We start from the raw sequence: 16,348 nt of genomic DNA, 5'->3' as shown, positions 1-16,348 counted from the left end.
ATATATATATATATATATATATTGAAAAGTCAATCCGCAGCTTGAAAGCTCTCACCACATTTAGTCAGGAGCGGTGAGAAAATACTGGTTTCAGCTGCAGCTATTTGAAAGAGTTATCGACACCGCTATGCCAGACAGAGCCTATTCATAGTAGTAAGAAATAATAAATGATTTCTCAAAGATTACCAGCTTGAACTACACACTTTACCGACATTAAAATGAGTGGCAACTTGGAATGTATTTATTTTGCAGGGACTCACTGAAAATGAAATATTGTATCAATTATAGATATAATAAGTTCATTTTTATTTACTCTCAATAAATTATTATTATTATTATAAGTAAAATTAATGCCATATTATTTCATTATTTTAATTATATTATAGGGGATTTTACATACATCACATGCAATATTTATAAATTTGCATTTATAACAATAGAAATTTCATTTAACATTTCTAACTTAAACTTATACATGAAAACGTCTAATATTTGTACATATTTATTATCATATTTTTTATTTAATTATTTATTTGGTTCACTTGATAGTCTTAAAGACCAAGTTCTTTAAGTTTTATCAGTGACTTAGTTCTTCTATCATAAATTCCATTTTATTTTTGTGACTAGATTAATCGCTTCCTTACAATATTAACTCATTGAGACGATTTCATTAAATTCAGAGTGTTCTTCACCTGGTGGCCATAACTCTCTAGCAGGGAGTAATCAACATAATTTGTTAACTTTACTTAAGCCAATTACAAGGGATTTAAATACCATAATGCATATAATATAGAATGATACAATCTGTGTTCATGAACAACAAAAGCTAGAACATGCACTTATAGAAATATAGTGTATTAGTTCACAAATTTACCAGTCACAAAAAATACAAGTACTTCTTGATGCAGGCAAAACTCTAACTTAATGGCAAAGTTTCACATAAACAATTTTTGTTGTGTGTTTTGTACATGATATATTATTTATTGATTATCTTCTCATAAATTTTAAAATTATATATTTCAAGATATAAAAATATTTCTTCAAAATTTTAATTAAAATAAAATAATTTTTATAATTACTTTTATAAAGTTGTTACTTATTTTAAAACAATAAAAAATAATTTTATTATAAATATCTCTCCCCTCCCAACTCACCTCACATTTTCCCCATTTTCTTTTGACAGGAGCTACATAGAGAGGGAAAAAATTTGCGTACGTCAAGGGGTACGCAGAGATGTGTACATAATAGGGTACACAGGCGTTATATGGGGGTTACAAACGTGTTATAACTTCCTTGTAACTTTCGTGTAACTCAACTGTAACCCACGCTTTTATTTTATCCATTGAGATTATAAGGTTACAGCGAGGTTACACGGGAGGTTACACGGGAGTTACACGGGAGGTACAACAGGTTATAACCCCCTTGTAATTCCCGTATAAACCCCGTGTACCCTATTATGTACACATCTCTGCGTACCTTTTGACGTACCCAATTTTTTTCTCATAGAGAGAAACACAGACAAGTGAGAAAAAGTGAGTTTTAAGGGTCGTAGAGCCGATTTTATCTATCAAGCCAATTGGAAAAAGTTCTTGGCTTAATCAATACACTTTCTTATTTTACTTATTTATTTTTATTTTGTGAAATTTTTTGGATTTAATTTGAAATTTTTTTTTGCAAAAATAATATATCCTAATATCCGAGCATTTTTTTATAGTGTAACTTTTACCATATTTAAGTTAGATAATCTGCACATATTGATGCAAATATATTTGAGTTTCATATGATATCGTAGATTTGCAGTATTTCTTGTATTTAGTCATGATTATAAAAATGTGAAATTTTTTGGATTTAATTTGAAATTTTTTTTGCAAAAAAAATATATTCTAATATTCGAGCATTTTTTTTATCGCGTAAACTTTTACAATATTAATGTTAGATAATCTGCACATATTGATGCAAACATATTTTAGTTTCATATGATATTGTAGATTTGCAGTATTTCTTGTATTTAGTCATGCTTATAAAAATTTAAAAATTGATAAAAATAATTATAACATATTAATAGAATCATATTAATACCAAAAATATTATTTATTATTATACTTTGTGATCCATGTAAGTTGGACTATATATGTTAATATATCCTATCAATTTTCCCATTTAATTGTATTTATAAGATTTTATATATTGCAAAGGTCTAATACAAATAATCTATATTCATCAAAATGTTGATTTTCATTATTGATGTGTCATAAAAGAATTGTGTATGAAAATATTGTTTGATTGTTAAGTTATTTATCAAATTTATGGGCATGAGTTTGTTAAGAGGTATGAGGGCTCAAGTAAAATATGTATCTATGAGGAGACGAGGGATAATTAAAATGTTTACTCATAGGGAAGTTTAACGGCCTAAATAAATGAATTATGCTATACATAGAGAGCCATAAAGGACTATAAATAATTGAATTGTACAGTTTTTTTTTTTTTTTTTTGTAAACATGAACACAGAAAAATTTCAGAATTTTCAAATAGAAATGCATAGAAAGAGGGAAGAGGAAAGAAATTTACATGCAAGTATAAAATCACATAAAATTTATCCAATTAAACAAATAGCTCCGATTGTATTTTGATGAAAGTCTAAGCATGTAAATACAGAATCTATATATATTTATTTATTTATTTATTTATATATAATTTTAAAAAAAATGATATTTGACAGAGGCCTAAATATCAATTTCTCATGTGCTTTTTGGCTCCATGATGAGAGCGTGCGCTATAATTCCAGTATATATAATTGAATTTTTTTGCCTTACCCTGGCTCAATAGTTACGACATTTGATGTAAGTCCCTCAGGTAGGGGATTCGATCTCTGCATAGAATCGAATTGCACACATGTCTGAAAAGGAGGTCCGCCCATCGATCAGCCGATCAATCTTTTATATATATATATATAATTGAATCCCTTCGTTGGGTAGTGTGATGTGCAGCCACCATGTCATTTAGAATCAAGATAATTCACTCTTTTAGCTCAAGCTAAGCATGAATATGTGCATTTAATTAGTCCGAGCTCAAACTCAAACTTAAGTTTAAAAATTTGAGAAAAAAATAATATTAAGACAAAACTAATTTTATAATAAAATAATAAATAAAATAAATCATTAAAATATAAATAAATAATAAATAATTACTTGATATAAAATATAATATTATATTTAAAAATAATTTCAATAATTTAAAATTTAAATATTTGATTCTAATATATCTCAAACATATTACATATTATTTTTTAAATGGCCAAACTCACACCTCAACGTATCGAGGCTAGCTTGAGCTTGACTTGTTATCTCATCAAGCTTAGCTCACAAGCCACTTAATAACCCAAGCTTGAGCTAGCTCATGAATATTTACACCCCCATTAAAGGGTGCATAAAGTGCATCTTAGAAAAATTATTCCATCAAGACACTAAGTGCAAAATTTACATACAGAGTCCAGTGGGCATGTCACATGGCTTGTGGGCTCCACCTCTCTAAAATACCTACCCAATCAAAGTATTACATGAGGCCCACTTACCACATGACAGTGCCCATTGAAATCCGAAAGCAAATTTGCATCCAGTGTCCTTATAGAATAATCTCTACATCTTATCTTATCACAGTGGATAAGAAAATTTGCGGACATTTGAATTCACTATTTCTCGACTTTTACAACCAAAATCTCATATAAAATCACCTAATGACTTTTAAAACAACTGAATACTTTTCGACTTGGGGTATATATATAAAATCAAGTGGCAGATCTTGGGGTGAAAAAACTAGAGACTCGTTAAATTTATGTTCAGAAGCATAAACAGACCTTCAAATCCGTGGCCTCACCACAAGGTTCAATAACCTTAAAATGAAACTCAGTTCCTACTAAAAGTGATGAAAGAATCTAGTCTTAAAAATAGCACTACATGTGCTAGGGTATATTGGCTATCACAACTGATACTTACCCCAATGAAACCGATGAAAATAAACTCTCAAAAGATCTTCTAAAAAGAACATATATATCAATCATAAACTTGTGTTAGGCAAGCGAAAGAAATTAACTTCTCATAAAGCTAATAGAGAATGTATTAAGAAACTTTAAAAGGTTATTACTAGATAAACCAAGTAATCAAATCTATACACAGCTGCATCAAATAAAAGCTTTCTCCACTGAAAAATATTGGAGTTAGTTATTAAGGAAATCTCCCAAAAAGATATTTGAAAGAACTTTCTGAGTGGAGATATAAGTTTATCTACAGAGAAATACAACAGCAACAGGAATAACAACAAAGCCTTAATCCTACAACGCAGCGTCGGCTACATGAATCTTTTTACTCCATTGCTTCCTATTTAGTCTCATATTTTCATTAAGTTCTAATAAATTAAGATCATTTTTTAATACAATAAGCCCAAGTCTGCCTAGGTCTATCTCTACCTTTCTTAACATAAATCGAATCTAAAACATCTACTCTCCTGATCGGATCATCAGATGGTCGACGTTTAATGTGACCAAACCATCTGAGACAACTCTCTCTAATTTTGTTTTTCACTAGAACTACACCAACCACGCTATAAGGGAGATATTCATTTCTCATTGTCTCTAACTGTAAAGCCACTCATCCACCTATTCATTCTCATCTCGGCAACACTTAGCTTAATACTATGCTTCTCTTTTAAAGGCTAGGATTCAACACCATAGAGCATTGCAGGTCTCACCACCATCTTATAAAATTTTCCCATCTTATAAAATTTTCCTTCTATCTTATAAATTTTTCTTTAAGTCTAAGCAGGACTTTTCTATCACACAATAGTCCTCCACTTCAACCAACTTTCAACCAACTAACTTAAATTCTACTATTAACATCCCCATATATATCACCATCGCTTTGAAGAGCACATCCGGGATATCTAAATCGTTCACACCTTTTAATAATTTGATTACCCAAAGTTACACTTCTGTCATTACAGCTACTACTACTAAAATTACATTCCATGTATTCAATTTTAGTTCTACTCAAATGAAGGCCTTTAGACTCCAATGTAGACCTCCATAATTCAAGTTTTTCCTGGGTTTTTTTCTCTCGTCTTATCCACGGGAAGAATATCGTCAAAAAAAACATACACCAAGGTACATCCTCCTATAAATGTCCATAAGACCATCCATAAAGCAAAAAGATATGGGCTTAAGTTGATCCCTAATGTAATCCAACAGAAATAGGAAAATATTTGGTCAATTCTCATTCAATTCGAACACAAGTAACAACTCTAGTATACATATCTTTAATGACTTGAATACAAGTCATATTAACACTTTTCTTCTCAAGAACTCTCCAAAGTATATCCCTTGAAACCTTATCGTAAACTTTTTTTCTAAGTGAATAAAAATCAAATGTAGATCCTCCTAGATCCAAATGTAGATCCTCCTTATTATCTCTGAACTTATCCATCAAACCTCTCAATAAATGTATAGCTTCCATAGTAGACCTGCCCGACATAAATCCAATTTAATTATGAGAAGTATTTGTAATACGTCTTAAACTATGTTCAATTACCCTCTCCCATAATTTTAAAGTATGACACATCAACTTAATTCCTCTGTAATTTACAGACTCTTGTGCATCCCCTTTATTCTTAAAAATAGGGACCAAAATACTCTTCCTCCACTCCCCAGGCATCTTTTTAGTTTTTAAAATAATATTAAAGAGTTTATTAGGCCAAGTAACCCTCCAATCTCCAAAATATTTCTACACTTCAATCGGGATATCATCATGTTCTACAAACTTTCTCCCATTAATTTTCTTTAAAGCCTCCTCAACTTTTTTACTAATGCGACGGTAAAAATGAAACATTTTATTATTATTAATGAGATTAAGATCACTAAGGTCGATCGTATTTTCAGAAACTTCATTAAAAAGTTTATCAAAATAGCTCATCCATCAATGTTGAATATCTTTTTCTAAGAAAATCACTTTTTTGATTTTCATCTTTAATACACTTTACTTAAATTAAATCTTTACTTTTCTTTTCTTTTTTTTTTGTTTGACAAGTTTAAACATACATTTTCCACCCACCTTGGTATCTAAACTATTATAAAGATCACTAAAAACAGAGTTTTTAGCGTCACCGATTGTTCTTTTAGACTTTCTGCTAATCATTTGATATTTTTCCCAATTATCTAAGCTTTTACATTTAAACCAAATTTTATAACATTAATCTTAAATTTTATCTTTTTTTGCACATTATTATTTCACCACCAACCATTTTTTATTTATAGAAATTTTTTCTTTTGATTCTCCAAGTACATTTCTTTGTCACTTGTTTAATAGTAGTTGTTACATTATCTCACATAGCATTTGTTTCTTCATGAATATCCCAGATTTTCAAATCTGAAATTTTACTCATAAAAATAATTTTATGTCTTTTAGGTTCCCTCATCTAATTTTACAATGAAAAGTCCTAATATTCTTTATTTTACAACTATTCATCTTAAAATCTAAAACTAATAATCGATATTGGGTACTTAAATCCTCACTTAGAATGACCTTACAATCTTTACAATCTGGACGATCTTTTTTTCTCGTAAGAAAATAGTCAATTTGTGTTTTATTAAATCCATTCTTATAAGTAATAAGATGCTCATTTCTTTTCTTGAATAAAGTATTAGTAATAACAAAATCATACGCTAAACCAAAATCTAAAATGACTCTACCTTCTTCATTTATCCCTCCAAAACCGTAGTCACCATGGATATTTTTTAAATCTTCTACCACTCTACCGACATGTTCATTTATCTAGAAAGAAATATTAAAAAAAATTGCATCCTAATCACAATAAACTTATTCATAAATCACGAATCACTAATAATCCTTTTGAGTAACCACCGTTTAACTAATATGATTATTATATGATGAAGGGATGCTATTAGAGGTCTAGCTTAGTGACGATTCCTTTTAACACCTATGGAAGGTCTGACATTTAAATCATTAAAGAAAATGCGTATAAATATTAAGAATAAAATGACAAATACAAAGAGCATGATAAGATGAATCTAAAATCACCGAAAATGAAGAGGATTTGGGTAAGAAAATAAAAAAAACTAAGGTATGCCACTAAAATAAATAAACAGACTTCCTACCAAATTAAAAAAAAAATTAAAATAAAAATTGTCAACTCATAAACCTAACCAAGCAATAAATCCTAATCATAGAATCAAGTCCAACAAACCAGAAAAAGAAACAATGATTTTAAAAACGATTGAAACTTTGAATTTCTCAACAAGCTAGATAGCATCAAAATCAGTACATAATAACAAAGGGCAGACATAAGCCCGGATTACAGAAAAAATAAATTATTTTCTAAACAATAAGAAACTACTAAAATAACAAAACTGGAATGTCCACTATAACGTTTTCAATTTAAATTACGAGTTACTGCTGGTATTGCTTAAGAAGAGGCACCGCTGCGCAGAGCTTGGGTGGTCTTCTTTTGTTTTTTAGTTGCAATCTGGGTCTCCGGCTGCCAGATTCAGATAAATATTGAAGGAAATAAGCAGGTATATCTAACACAACATAGCTTTAATTTGGTAACTAGCTCAGAATTTTCAAATTTTAACGGTAACTAAAAAATGAGATGGGGGAACTAACCTCCTTCTTAACTGGTTCTTCTTTCTCAGACAAGATCAGTTCAATGTGACAGGGAGATGACATATAAGCTGTAAGACAACATTTTTATTAATGGGAATAAGGCCCTAGTGCTCTCATGATTGCTTGAAATTAGAAAATAGAATTTTAAAAAGGACAATAATCAGAAAATAATTGGAATTCCACAATCAACTTTAGGGAGTGTTTGGTTGAAAGTATGATTTAGCATTAGTAGGATTTGGTAAATCCGAAAATCATAAATTCGTTAAATCCAACCTCCCCATGTACTTAGTAAATCCGGGTTTAAGCCGAATTGAAGGCAAAAATTCGGCCCTTAAATCCAAAAATTCATAAATCCGAGAAACCCTTCCATTTCATTTGGCTGGATTTCATAAATACAGTGATAAATCCTATTCAAGTATGTCACCAAACACCCCATTAAAATAACCTAAAATCTCAAATCATCATTTTTTTAAATATATTTTCATTTAAAAAACCTCAAAATATTAAACAAATAAAAGAAAAGGTGTGAAAAAACGGCATACGGTTGATCCGCCCATGAGCACGGTATGTCCTGCGCCTCTGCTTCTGAGCTTGGTTCACCTGAATGTGAGAAATATAGAGAGCATCCACATCCAAGCCTTTAACCTGAATAAATTATACACAAAGAACCCATTATGTCGGCAGTTATTGTGGGTAAATCTCAAACTAAAATATAAGCACCATACATCAGCATTGCTTTCAGCATTTTTAAGCAAATCCAATATGAATCTAGCAGATTTAACGGGCCAGCGACCCTGTCCGTTTGAATGGCGAGCCTTCGCTTGGGCGGTTCGCCCTACACCTCCACAATACCTCCTGAAGGGGATGGCTTGTTTGTGAGCAATGACGTCCTCAAGATACCGTTTTGCTTTAGCCAAAGGTAACTTTCTTAGAGCGTGGGCAGTTTCCCTTGTATTCTGTAGGGAGATATAACCTTAGAAAATTTCTCAACCACACCTATGATTGCACGGGTAAGGAAAAACAAGACAATAGAAGAAACCAAAATATAATTCAATAACATTAAAATGGCTTACTAAACTTCGATATTATATTACAGATAAAATAACACTTAGCATTATCCAAAATATTAGAGGTTGGCATTATAAATCCTCATTTTTCATTAGTTCATGTTCAAGTGTTTTACTTTAAACCTGTTCTTCGTAAAATCATTTTCAACAATTAAAACCTTAGTCTAACCCTTACTACAGAAGGTTCTAAAATACAACAGAAAATTATCACCAAAAAGTTATGCAACACAAATTTGTAACATGCCAACACAAATTTGTATAGCAATCAACAACAATTGAGAATAAATCATTAAAAAAAATAAACTTAAATGAATTAGCACCAATAAATAGATGGAATAAAAGTATTGCAATATAAGGAAAAATGCATGGATCAACAATCCTATGAACAAGCGTAGAGCAACGGGTAAAAAAAATTGTGTAAAAGAACACCATCATCTAATTTAATACTTAATAGGAATAAAGTGAGGATGTATTCACTGAAACTAATGATGGTGAAGTAGCTGATGATGTCAAAACTATTAAATAGCTCACTAAGCATCATTATAGCGGGCCTCATGGATTGTGTAATACTTCATATTATGGCACTTTTAACAGCAATATCGTAGTGCATTTCACGTTTAAATTTACCTTCAGTCATTTTATCTTTATTTCAATGCATCACAACTCTAAAGTCTCTCCAAGCTTCATAAAATCCTTTTTAAATCAAAAGATATGTTTAACTATAATTTAAATTTAAGAGGCCTTTAAAATAGCATTTCGACTCCACACACACAAAAAAAACATCCTATCTAAATTTGCAATACGCCTAACCTAATCAAGCCTCTCCAGTCCTCCCTCCCCCCATTTCAAATTCAACTCACCTCATTATTTCTTCCAAAAAAAATTTAAGAAAAATTAGCTCAACTGAGAAACACACACCCATATTTTACCCAAACCCCCTCATCCACCAAAACAAATTCAACCCAACCCACCTAATGCAAACATGGGGCAAAAAAAAAAAAAAAAAAAAATGTGTGGAACGTCTCGAATTGCCCCAAGCTGATCAAGTTCAAGACAAAACTAGCCCGCAATTCAAGTTGTCTACTTCGACATTTTAGGAGTATAGATCCCTTCCTAGTCTCTTCTTAGAATTATTTGATTGTTACGAGAGGTCTAAGAATCACTACAAATAGTTTTGTTTTTCCTGTTCAACTTCCCCCTGCAATCTGTCTCTTCTTATCTTTCATGATGAATTTCCTCATATCACAGATTTCATTGCCTTGGCACTACATAGCATCCAATGATTCCTCCAAGAGAATTGTTGCATCCTATGGAAATTGATGGTGAACCATCAAGAATTGACTTGTAGTTCATATCATAGCTCTTTTAGTATCAGTTTCATTGTCTTCTTCATGTAATAGTTTATGTATGGTCCTTGATATTAATTATTACAATTTTTCAAGGGAATATCATCATGTATTATCTTATAATATGTAATTATGCCCATCTTTAAGAATCATCTAATAATAAATAAAGACTATCATAAGTTCAATGACTTATTATTCCTCCTAAGCTAAATGCCAAATCCCATGTCTTCCCCTTTCTCCCTTCTATTCTCATTTTAAGGCTTCTTCCTATTTTCTTGATTTTTTCAAGGCTCATGTCTTCCCCTTCCTCCCTTCTATTCTCATTTTAAGGCTTCTTCCTATTTTCTTGATTTCTTCAAGGCTTCCACAAGTGATCCACATAAACTTTACCGAGAAACATCCTCATCAAAAGCACAATCCAACAAACCCAACTAGTATTGAATCCAAGCACTGCGTCTTTGACCATAAAAAAAAAATCACACCCGATTAAAGATGTGAACAAAACATTCAATTAACCATGTGAACAGCAAAGACATCTTAAAATATGGGAGTGGCAATCTTGCCATTAGAGAATATAAAGAAACAGAGCCAGGAAAATCCAAGCATTATCCTATAAATTCTTCTAACAACTAGATAACACAATGAAAGGAAAACTAATGTACAAGCATAGATCAAAACCACAAAATCAGTTTGGCATACAAAAAAGGCAAATAAGCAGGGAATAAAACAACTGTCAAACGTGCAGTGCATTTGTTGTCCGACAATAAAAATCTAAATAAGTTGTATTTGAGCGCTCACTCAAAAAAAAAAAAAAAAAAAAAAAAAAAAAAAAAAAAGACAAACAGCAAATGATGTATAAGGTTCAAAAAATAGAACCATCCATAAAATAAATGATGAGAGTACAAGAACATGAAGATGCTGAACATATTAGAATATGAATGCATTAATTTATCTGCCAATTATACCCTACTATCTTGATGTAATAAATCACATTATATTCCAATAGCATAATCAGATAGATCAGGACGGTTCAAAAATCAAGAATCACCGCAAACACTTAATGTATCAATGTTAACTGAACCATTTTCCATTAATGTCTGAAAAAGGTTCACCCAATAACAATGACTTCAGTTTCCCTAAAGTTTACGAGATGCCAATTCAAAATGATAATTGGCCCTGCTTTTTTTAGGTGACAAATGAAATAGACATGTTTAATCCACAAGAAAATATAAGTCTTTTTCAATTAAAATGAAATTTGCTAATGCATTTTAACATCTTGTTGTATAATTAACATCAAAGGAATTAAAAGAAAATATCAATCAATTCTTTAGAGAAATGATGCACAATAGCAGAAATTTGAAAAAAAAATTGCACATTATATAAATCAATCGAAGGCTAATTAATAAACAAAATTATTGCTTTCCTCTAAAATCACCTAGGAAAAATACAACAACAAAAATAAAGCACAGTAAAAAATTATACGTTGATCACTTCAAACATCAACATATCAGGAACACAACTGTATAAATAAGAGGAAACACCAGAGTTTCATCTAAAATCTACAAAATAATGTCCTCAAGATAAAAAATTTTGCCTGATCAAAAGAACTCCAGTGACAACTCCATTAAGCTCGTTACTTCAAAAAGAATGGCAGTCTTTTAAAATCATCTAGAAAAAATACAACAACAATAAAGCACCGTAAGAAATTATACTTTGATCACTTCAAACACCAACATATCAGGAACACAGCTGTATAAAAAAGGGAAACACATCGAGTGTCATCTAGAATCTAGAAAATAATGTCCTCAAGATTAAAACTTTAGCCTAATCAAAACAAGTCCAGTGACAACTCCATTAAGCTCATTATATAACAAAAATGCACAATTAAAAGCATTTTTAAGTACCAAAATATAAAAGCATGGTGGTTAAGTAAAGACCAAAAAAAACTGGCTCAAATTATAAGTTTTACAATACTGATGGCTTGAACCAATTTATTGGCAAATATACCTACAGCTTTTTATTATTTTCTATATTCAGGAAAAATTAGTTGATAAACGTGAACAGAAATTTGCCAATTCATTCCAAACAGTACAAAAATTATTATGAAACAAATCTATTCCAGCATCAAAATATTTGTAATGACCCAACAAATAGCACTGCATGTGAATGAAATTCATAAAATTTTGAGATCTATACATGGTAACAACCTGTTACTTTATTTAATTCTGGTATGCCAGAAATTCTCTATTCAACATGGTTAAGCTACTGAAAAAAACTAAAAATAAAGGACTTAAATCACTTCAAACACCAACATATCAGGAACACAGCTGTATAAAAAGAGAAAACACATCGAGTGTCATCTAAAATCTAGAAGATAATGTCCTCAAGGTTAAGACTTTAGCCTAATCAAAACAAGTCCAGTGACACCTCCATTAAGCTCATTATATAACAAAAATACACAATTAAAAGCATTTTTTAGTACCAAAATATAAAAGCATGGTGGTGAAGTAAAGACCAAAAAAAACTGGCTCAAATTATAAGTTTTACAATACTGATGGCTTGAACCAATTTATTGGCAAATATACCTACAGCTTTTTATTATTTTCTATTTTCAGGAAAAATTAGTTGATAAACGTGAACAGAAATTTGCCAATTCATTCCAAACAGTACAAAAATTATTATGAAACAAACCTATTCCAGCATCAAAATATTGGTAATGACCCAACAAATAGCACTGCATATGAATGAAATTCATAAAATTTCGAGATCTATACATGGTAACAACCTGTTAGTTTATTCAATTCTGGTATGCCAGAAATTCTCTATTCAACATGGTTAAGCTACTGAAAAAAACTAAAAATAAAGGACTTAAATGAAGAAAAAAGAAAGCAAATAGTTTTAAAATGTTTGACTCCTCACACAACACAGGCACAAACATTGGCACTGATAAACATAACCAGCAACAAGTAGCTGGTCCATGCATTAACAAATAAAACATTAGGTGATACACTATTCACATCAACAAAGAAAATCAAATTACCCTAGAAAAGCTAAAGAGAATTTGGTTCCAAAGCTAAAACATAATTGAACAAATTGTGTCTTAGAGAAATTTAAAATAATAATAGTCGCAGCTTGGTCAGTATATTTAACAACACAAGCAACTATGAACAAACTAAACTGCAGCAAATCTTTACAAGATTGACCAATCCTAAAAACTCAATATTACATATAATCTCTAGTGCATCATAAAAAAAAAAAAAAAAGTATAAATAGAATCTAGCTCTCATATTTCCTTCCCGCCTTCCAACACCTACAAAAAAAATTAGTTCCAATGTTGATGCTTATCCTTGCTTCTTATCTCCACATAAACCATCTAATTAGCAAGTAGCATTCTCAGCTCCTTTAATCAGCGAGGCTCTCCCACCAAAGAGCTTAATTCAGCTAGTCTAGTTCATGGGTCGAGAACATGCTAAAAAAAGGGCCAACCCAACCCAAATTAGATTAATCTGCATGATGACAATGCAATATCAAATGAATACACCAAAACTAAAATGGAGGCCTAACAACATGAATAGAACTAGCCTACAATTGGTTAGACCAAGTCGTTTGAAAAATGTGTGGAATACACATGATTTGCATGGAAGCATACAAAGCTACACAAGAAGTCTATATTACCAATTGTTATCACCTTTCCCCCATCTAGCCAAATTCTTGAAAGTATAAAATAGTAAGATTTTACTCAAGCTACCGGCCAGCCTATCTTAAGGATATTTGTTAAAATTTACATTAATAAAATATTGAAACTGGTTAGAAAAGAGGCCAAGAATAAAAAAATGGCAGGAGATTAACTTATAAAAAGGTAATTTTCACTTTTAAAAAGTTGTAATAGTGCCCTTTCTATGTGATATTAAAGATTTGAGTGTTATGTGTGTAAATATGAAAGTTTAGGCGCGAGATATACGACGACGACGACGACTACGACAAAACCTTTATCCCACTAAGTGGGGTCGGCTACATGAACCCTTTTTCTCCATTGTTTTCTCCATTGTGTCCTCTTTTTATTTAATTCTAATAAATTAAGATCATTTTTTATACAATATGCCCAAGTCATCCTAGGTCTACCTCAATCTTTGTTAACAAGGTCTACCTCAATCTTCAATCTTTGTTAACATAAGTCGAATTTAAAACATCTACTCTTCTAATTGGATCATCAGATGGTCGACATTTAATGTGACCAAGCCATCTAAGAAAACTCTCTCTAGTTTTGTCCGTCACTGGAGCTACACCAACCCTATAACGGATATATTCATTTCGCATTTTGTCTCTAAGTGTAAAACCATCTTATATTCATTTAGCATTGCAGGTCTCACCACCATCTTATAAAATTTTCCTTCCGGTCAAAGCAGTACTTTTCTATCACACAATAAGCCTGAAGCATTCCTCCACTTCAACCAACCAACTTGAATTCTACTAATAACATCCCTATCAATACAAAAGAATTGTGTGATATGTATGCAAATGCCCCTAAAATTTTACAGTGTAAGGAAAACAGCAAAACTTAAAAACAATTTTCTTTCTCCTAATCAATCTAAAAACGCAGAGGATATGCATTACCAAGGGAGCCAAGGGAGCATATGTCGATTCAAGTTGTTCATGCTTAAGCATCATGTACAGCCAATTTATTCTTGAGTTCAAGACATGGCACATACGGGTACGTACGTGAGTTATTAAAAAAATCCAATTGGAAAAAATGCCTGCTTTATAAAATAGATAAATGGGGTGGGTATAAGAACATATATATAAAATATTTATCAAAATCCAGTATGCAACTCTCATCTAAGGCCAGTACACATAATTATCAATTCTAAATTAAAAACCTCTCCTATCTAGGGCAAGAAACTAACGAAACTAACCTTAAAATGAACCCTGAGGTCCCTGCCCATAGCCTTCGCGGCTGCAAAAAGACAATCAGAATCAGATGCATCACCCGAAAAAGAGACGCAATAAAGAAGCTACGTGGGTTGAAGAAGAAAGCTTACACTTGGTAGGGTTGGAGGGCTCCTTCGAGTACTTGACCTGTTCATGAGCGAGATCAGCACAGCTGGCGATAAGCAGGAGACACAGAGTTCAAAAGAGGAGGTTGATGTAAGGTTTACCATGATGGCTGCCTAGAGTGGATCTCCGATGTGGGTGTTCAGTCGAGGACGCCTCTTCCTTGTGCGCCGCAAGAAATCGAAGGCAGTAATATATGAAGATGCGAAACCATAAAACCAATCTGAAAACCCTAGCTCCAAAGGTTGGGTGCGACCACGCCGGCTTAGCGCACCGGATCCGAAGCAGCACTTGGCATGAATGACCAAGGAAAAGTAGCATCATTTAAGGTTGTGAAGAAAATGTTTAGAATTTATTGATTGAATCAGAGTTAAATTGGGTGTATAATAAATCTAAAAATTAATTGAATATAACTGAATTAGTAAAATAATTATATAATAATATAAATGTAAAAAATAAATAAACAAATAAAATATAACTATAATTTTCTAAGCTTTTAAAACAAATAAATATTAATTCAAAATCTAAATCGTAAAGTATATTTATAACAAAGCCATCTAAATCTAGATGATTGAGGCTTCATATCGTCTTAAAACCAACCATGTGAACAAGAATCGACCGACACACTGAGGCAAGAGATCAGACCACGCCTACAATCCCGACCGATCATAGTGCCTGTAGAAAAGCTTAATCGTGACCAATCGATTGACTCATTTTTACCACGGCGAGCGAGATCGCCACTCGATCGGACGTCTCTATCAATCAACATAAGGAGCGGTCGCCACTCAGCCAGTCATATCAGTCGGTCAAATTCAAGCAAATCAGCCTGTCAATTACAGACATATTAGAATTCAAATTGTAATGCAAATATGGTATGAAATCCACACGATTAATTCAAACATCATTTGTATTAAGAGTTGTTTCTATAATTGTCCTCTCCTTTTTGTAATTGTACAAAATGTGCTTTTATAAATAAGAGACAAATATGTGAATAAAGAGGGCACTTCTGGTTCTCACTCAAGTGAATTATTGATTTATTCAAATCTCTCTTTATCTTTCCTCATTCATCTGGTTCCAACTATTAGGGTATGTTCACAAAGGACAATTTAGGATTCAAAATCCTAAAAGGTGGTGCAGTGAGTGTGGATCATGCCACAGATGAGGAGTGATAAAGACTACGAAGGATGAACCTCCCAAAAAGAGGTAGCATGCA

The 16,348-nt window shown here is 31.7% G+C and overlaps 1 protein-coding gene across 1 annotated transcript; it reads right to left on the bottom strand.

The window, feature by feature from the left end:
• Window positions 1–7,248: 7,248 nt before the first annotated feature.
• On the bottom strand, window positions 7,249–15,427 carry LOC110024815 (60S ribosomal protein L17). Its single transcript, XM_020724979.1, has 7 exons — window positions 15,240–15,427; window positions 15,123–15,159; window positions 14,997–15,037; window positions 8,396–8,626; window positions 8,213–8,315; window positions 7,671–7,738; window positions 7,249–7,542 (listed from the first exon to the last, which is right to left on the bottom strand). The coding sequence occupies exons 1-7, from the start codon at window positions 15,240–15,242 to the stop codon at window positions 7,471–7,473; spliced, it is 555 nt and encodes a 184-aa protein (XP_020580638.1). The 5' UTR covers window positions 15,243–15,427; the 3' UTR covers window positions 7,249–7,470.
• Between the last annotated feature and the right edge of the window lie 921 nt (window positions 15,428–16,348).

The sequence above is a fragment of the Phalaenopsis equestris genome, unplaced genomic scaffold (assembly GCF_001263595.1).
Source record: "Phalaenopsis equestris unplaced genomic scaffold, ASM126359v1 Scaffold000276, whole genome shotgun sequence".
Lineage (NCBI taxonomy): Eukaryota > Viridiplantae > Streptophyta > Magnoliopsida > Asparagales > Orchidaceae > Phalaenopsis > Phalaenopsis equestris.
Note: the sequence above shows the minus strand (reverse complement) of the source record. Positions and strands in the feature narration are given on the sequence as shown.

Coding starts and splice junctions, on each gene's coding strand:
- LOC110024815 (XM_020724979.1), bottom strand. Junction 15,038..15,122: donor GCCCTCCAACCCTACCAAGT/GTAAGCTTTCTT, acceptor GTCTTTTTGCAG/CCGCGAAGGCTATGGGCAGG. Junction 7,739..8,212: donor TGCTCATGGGCGGATCAACC/GTATGCCGTTTT, acceptor GTTGTCTTACAG/CTTATATGTCATCTCCCTGT.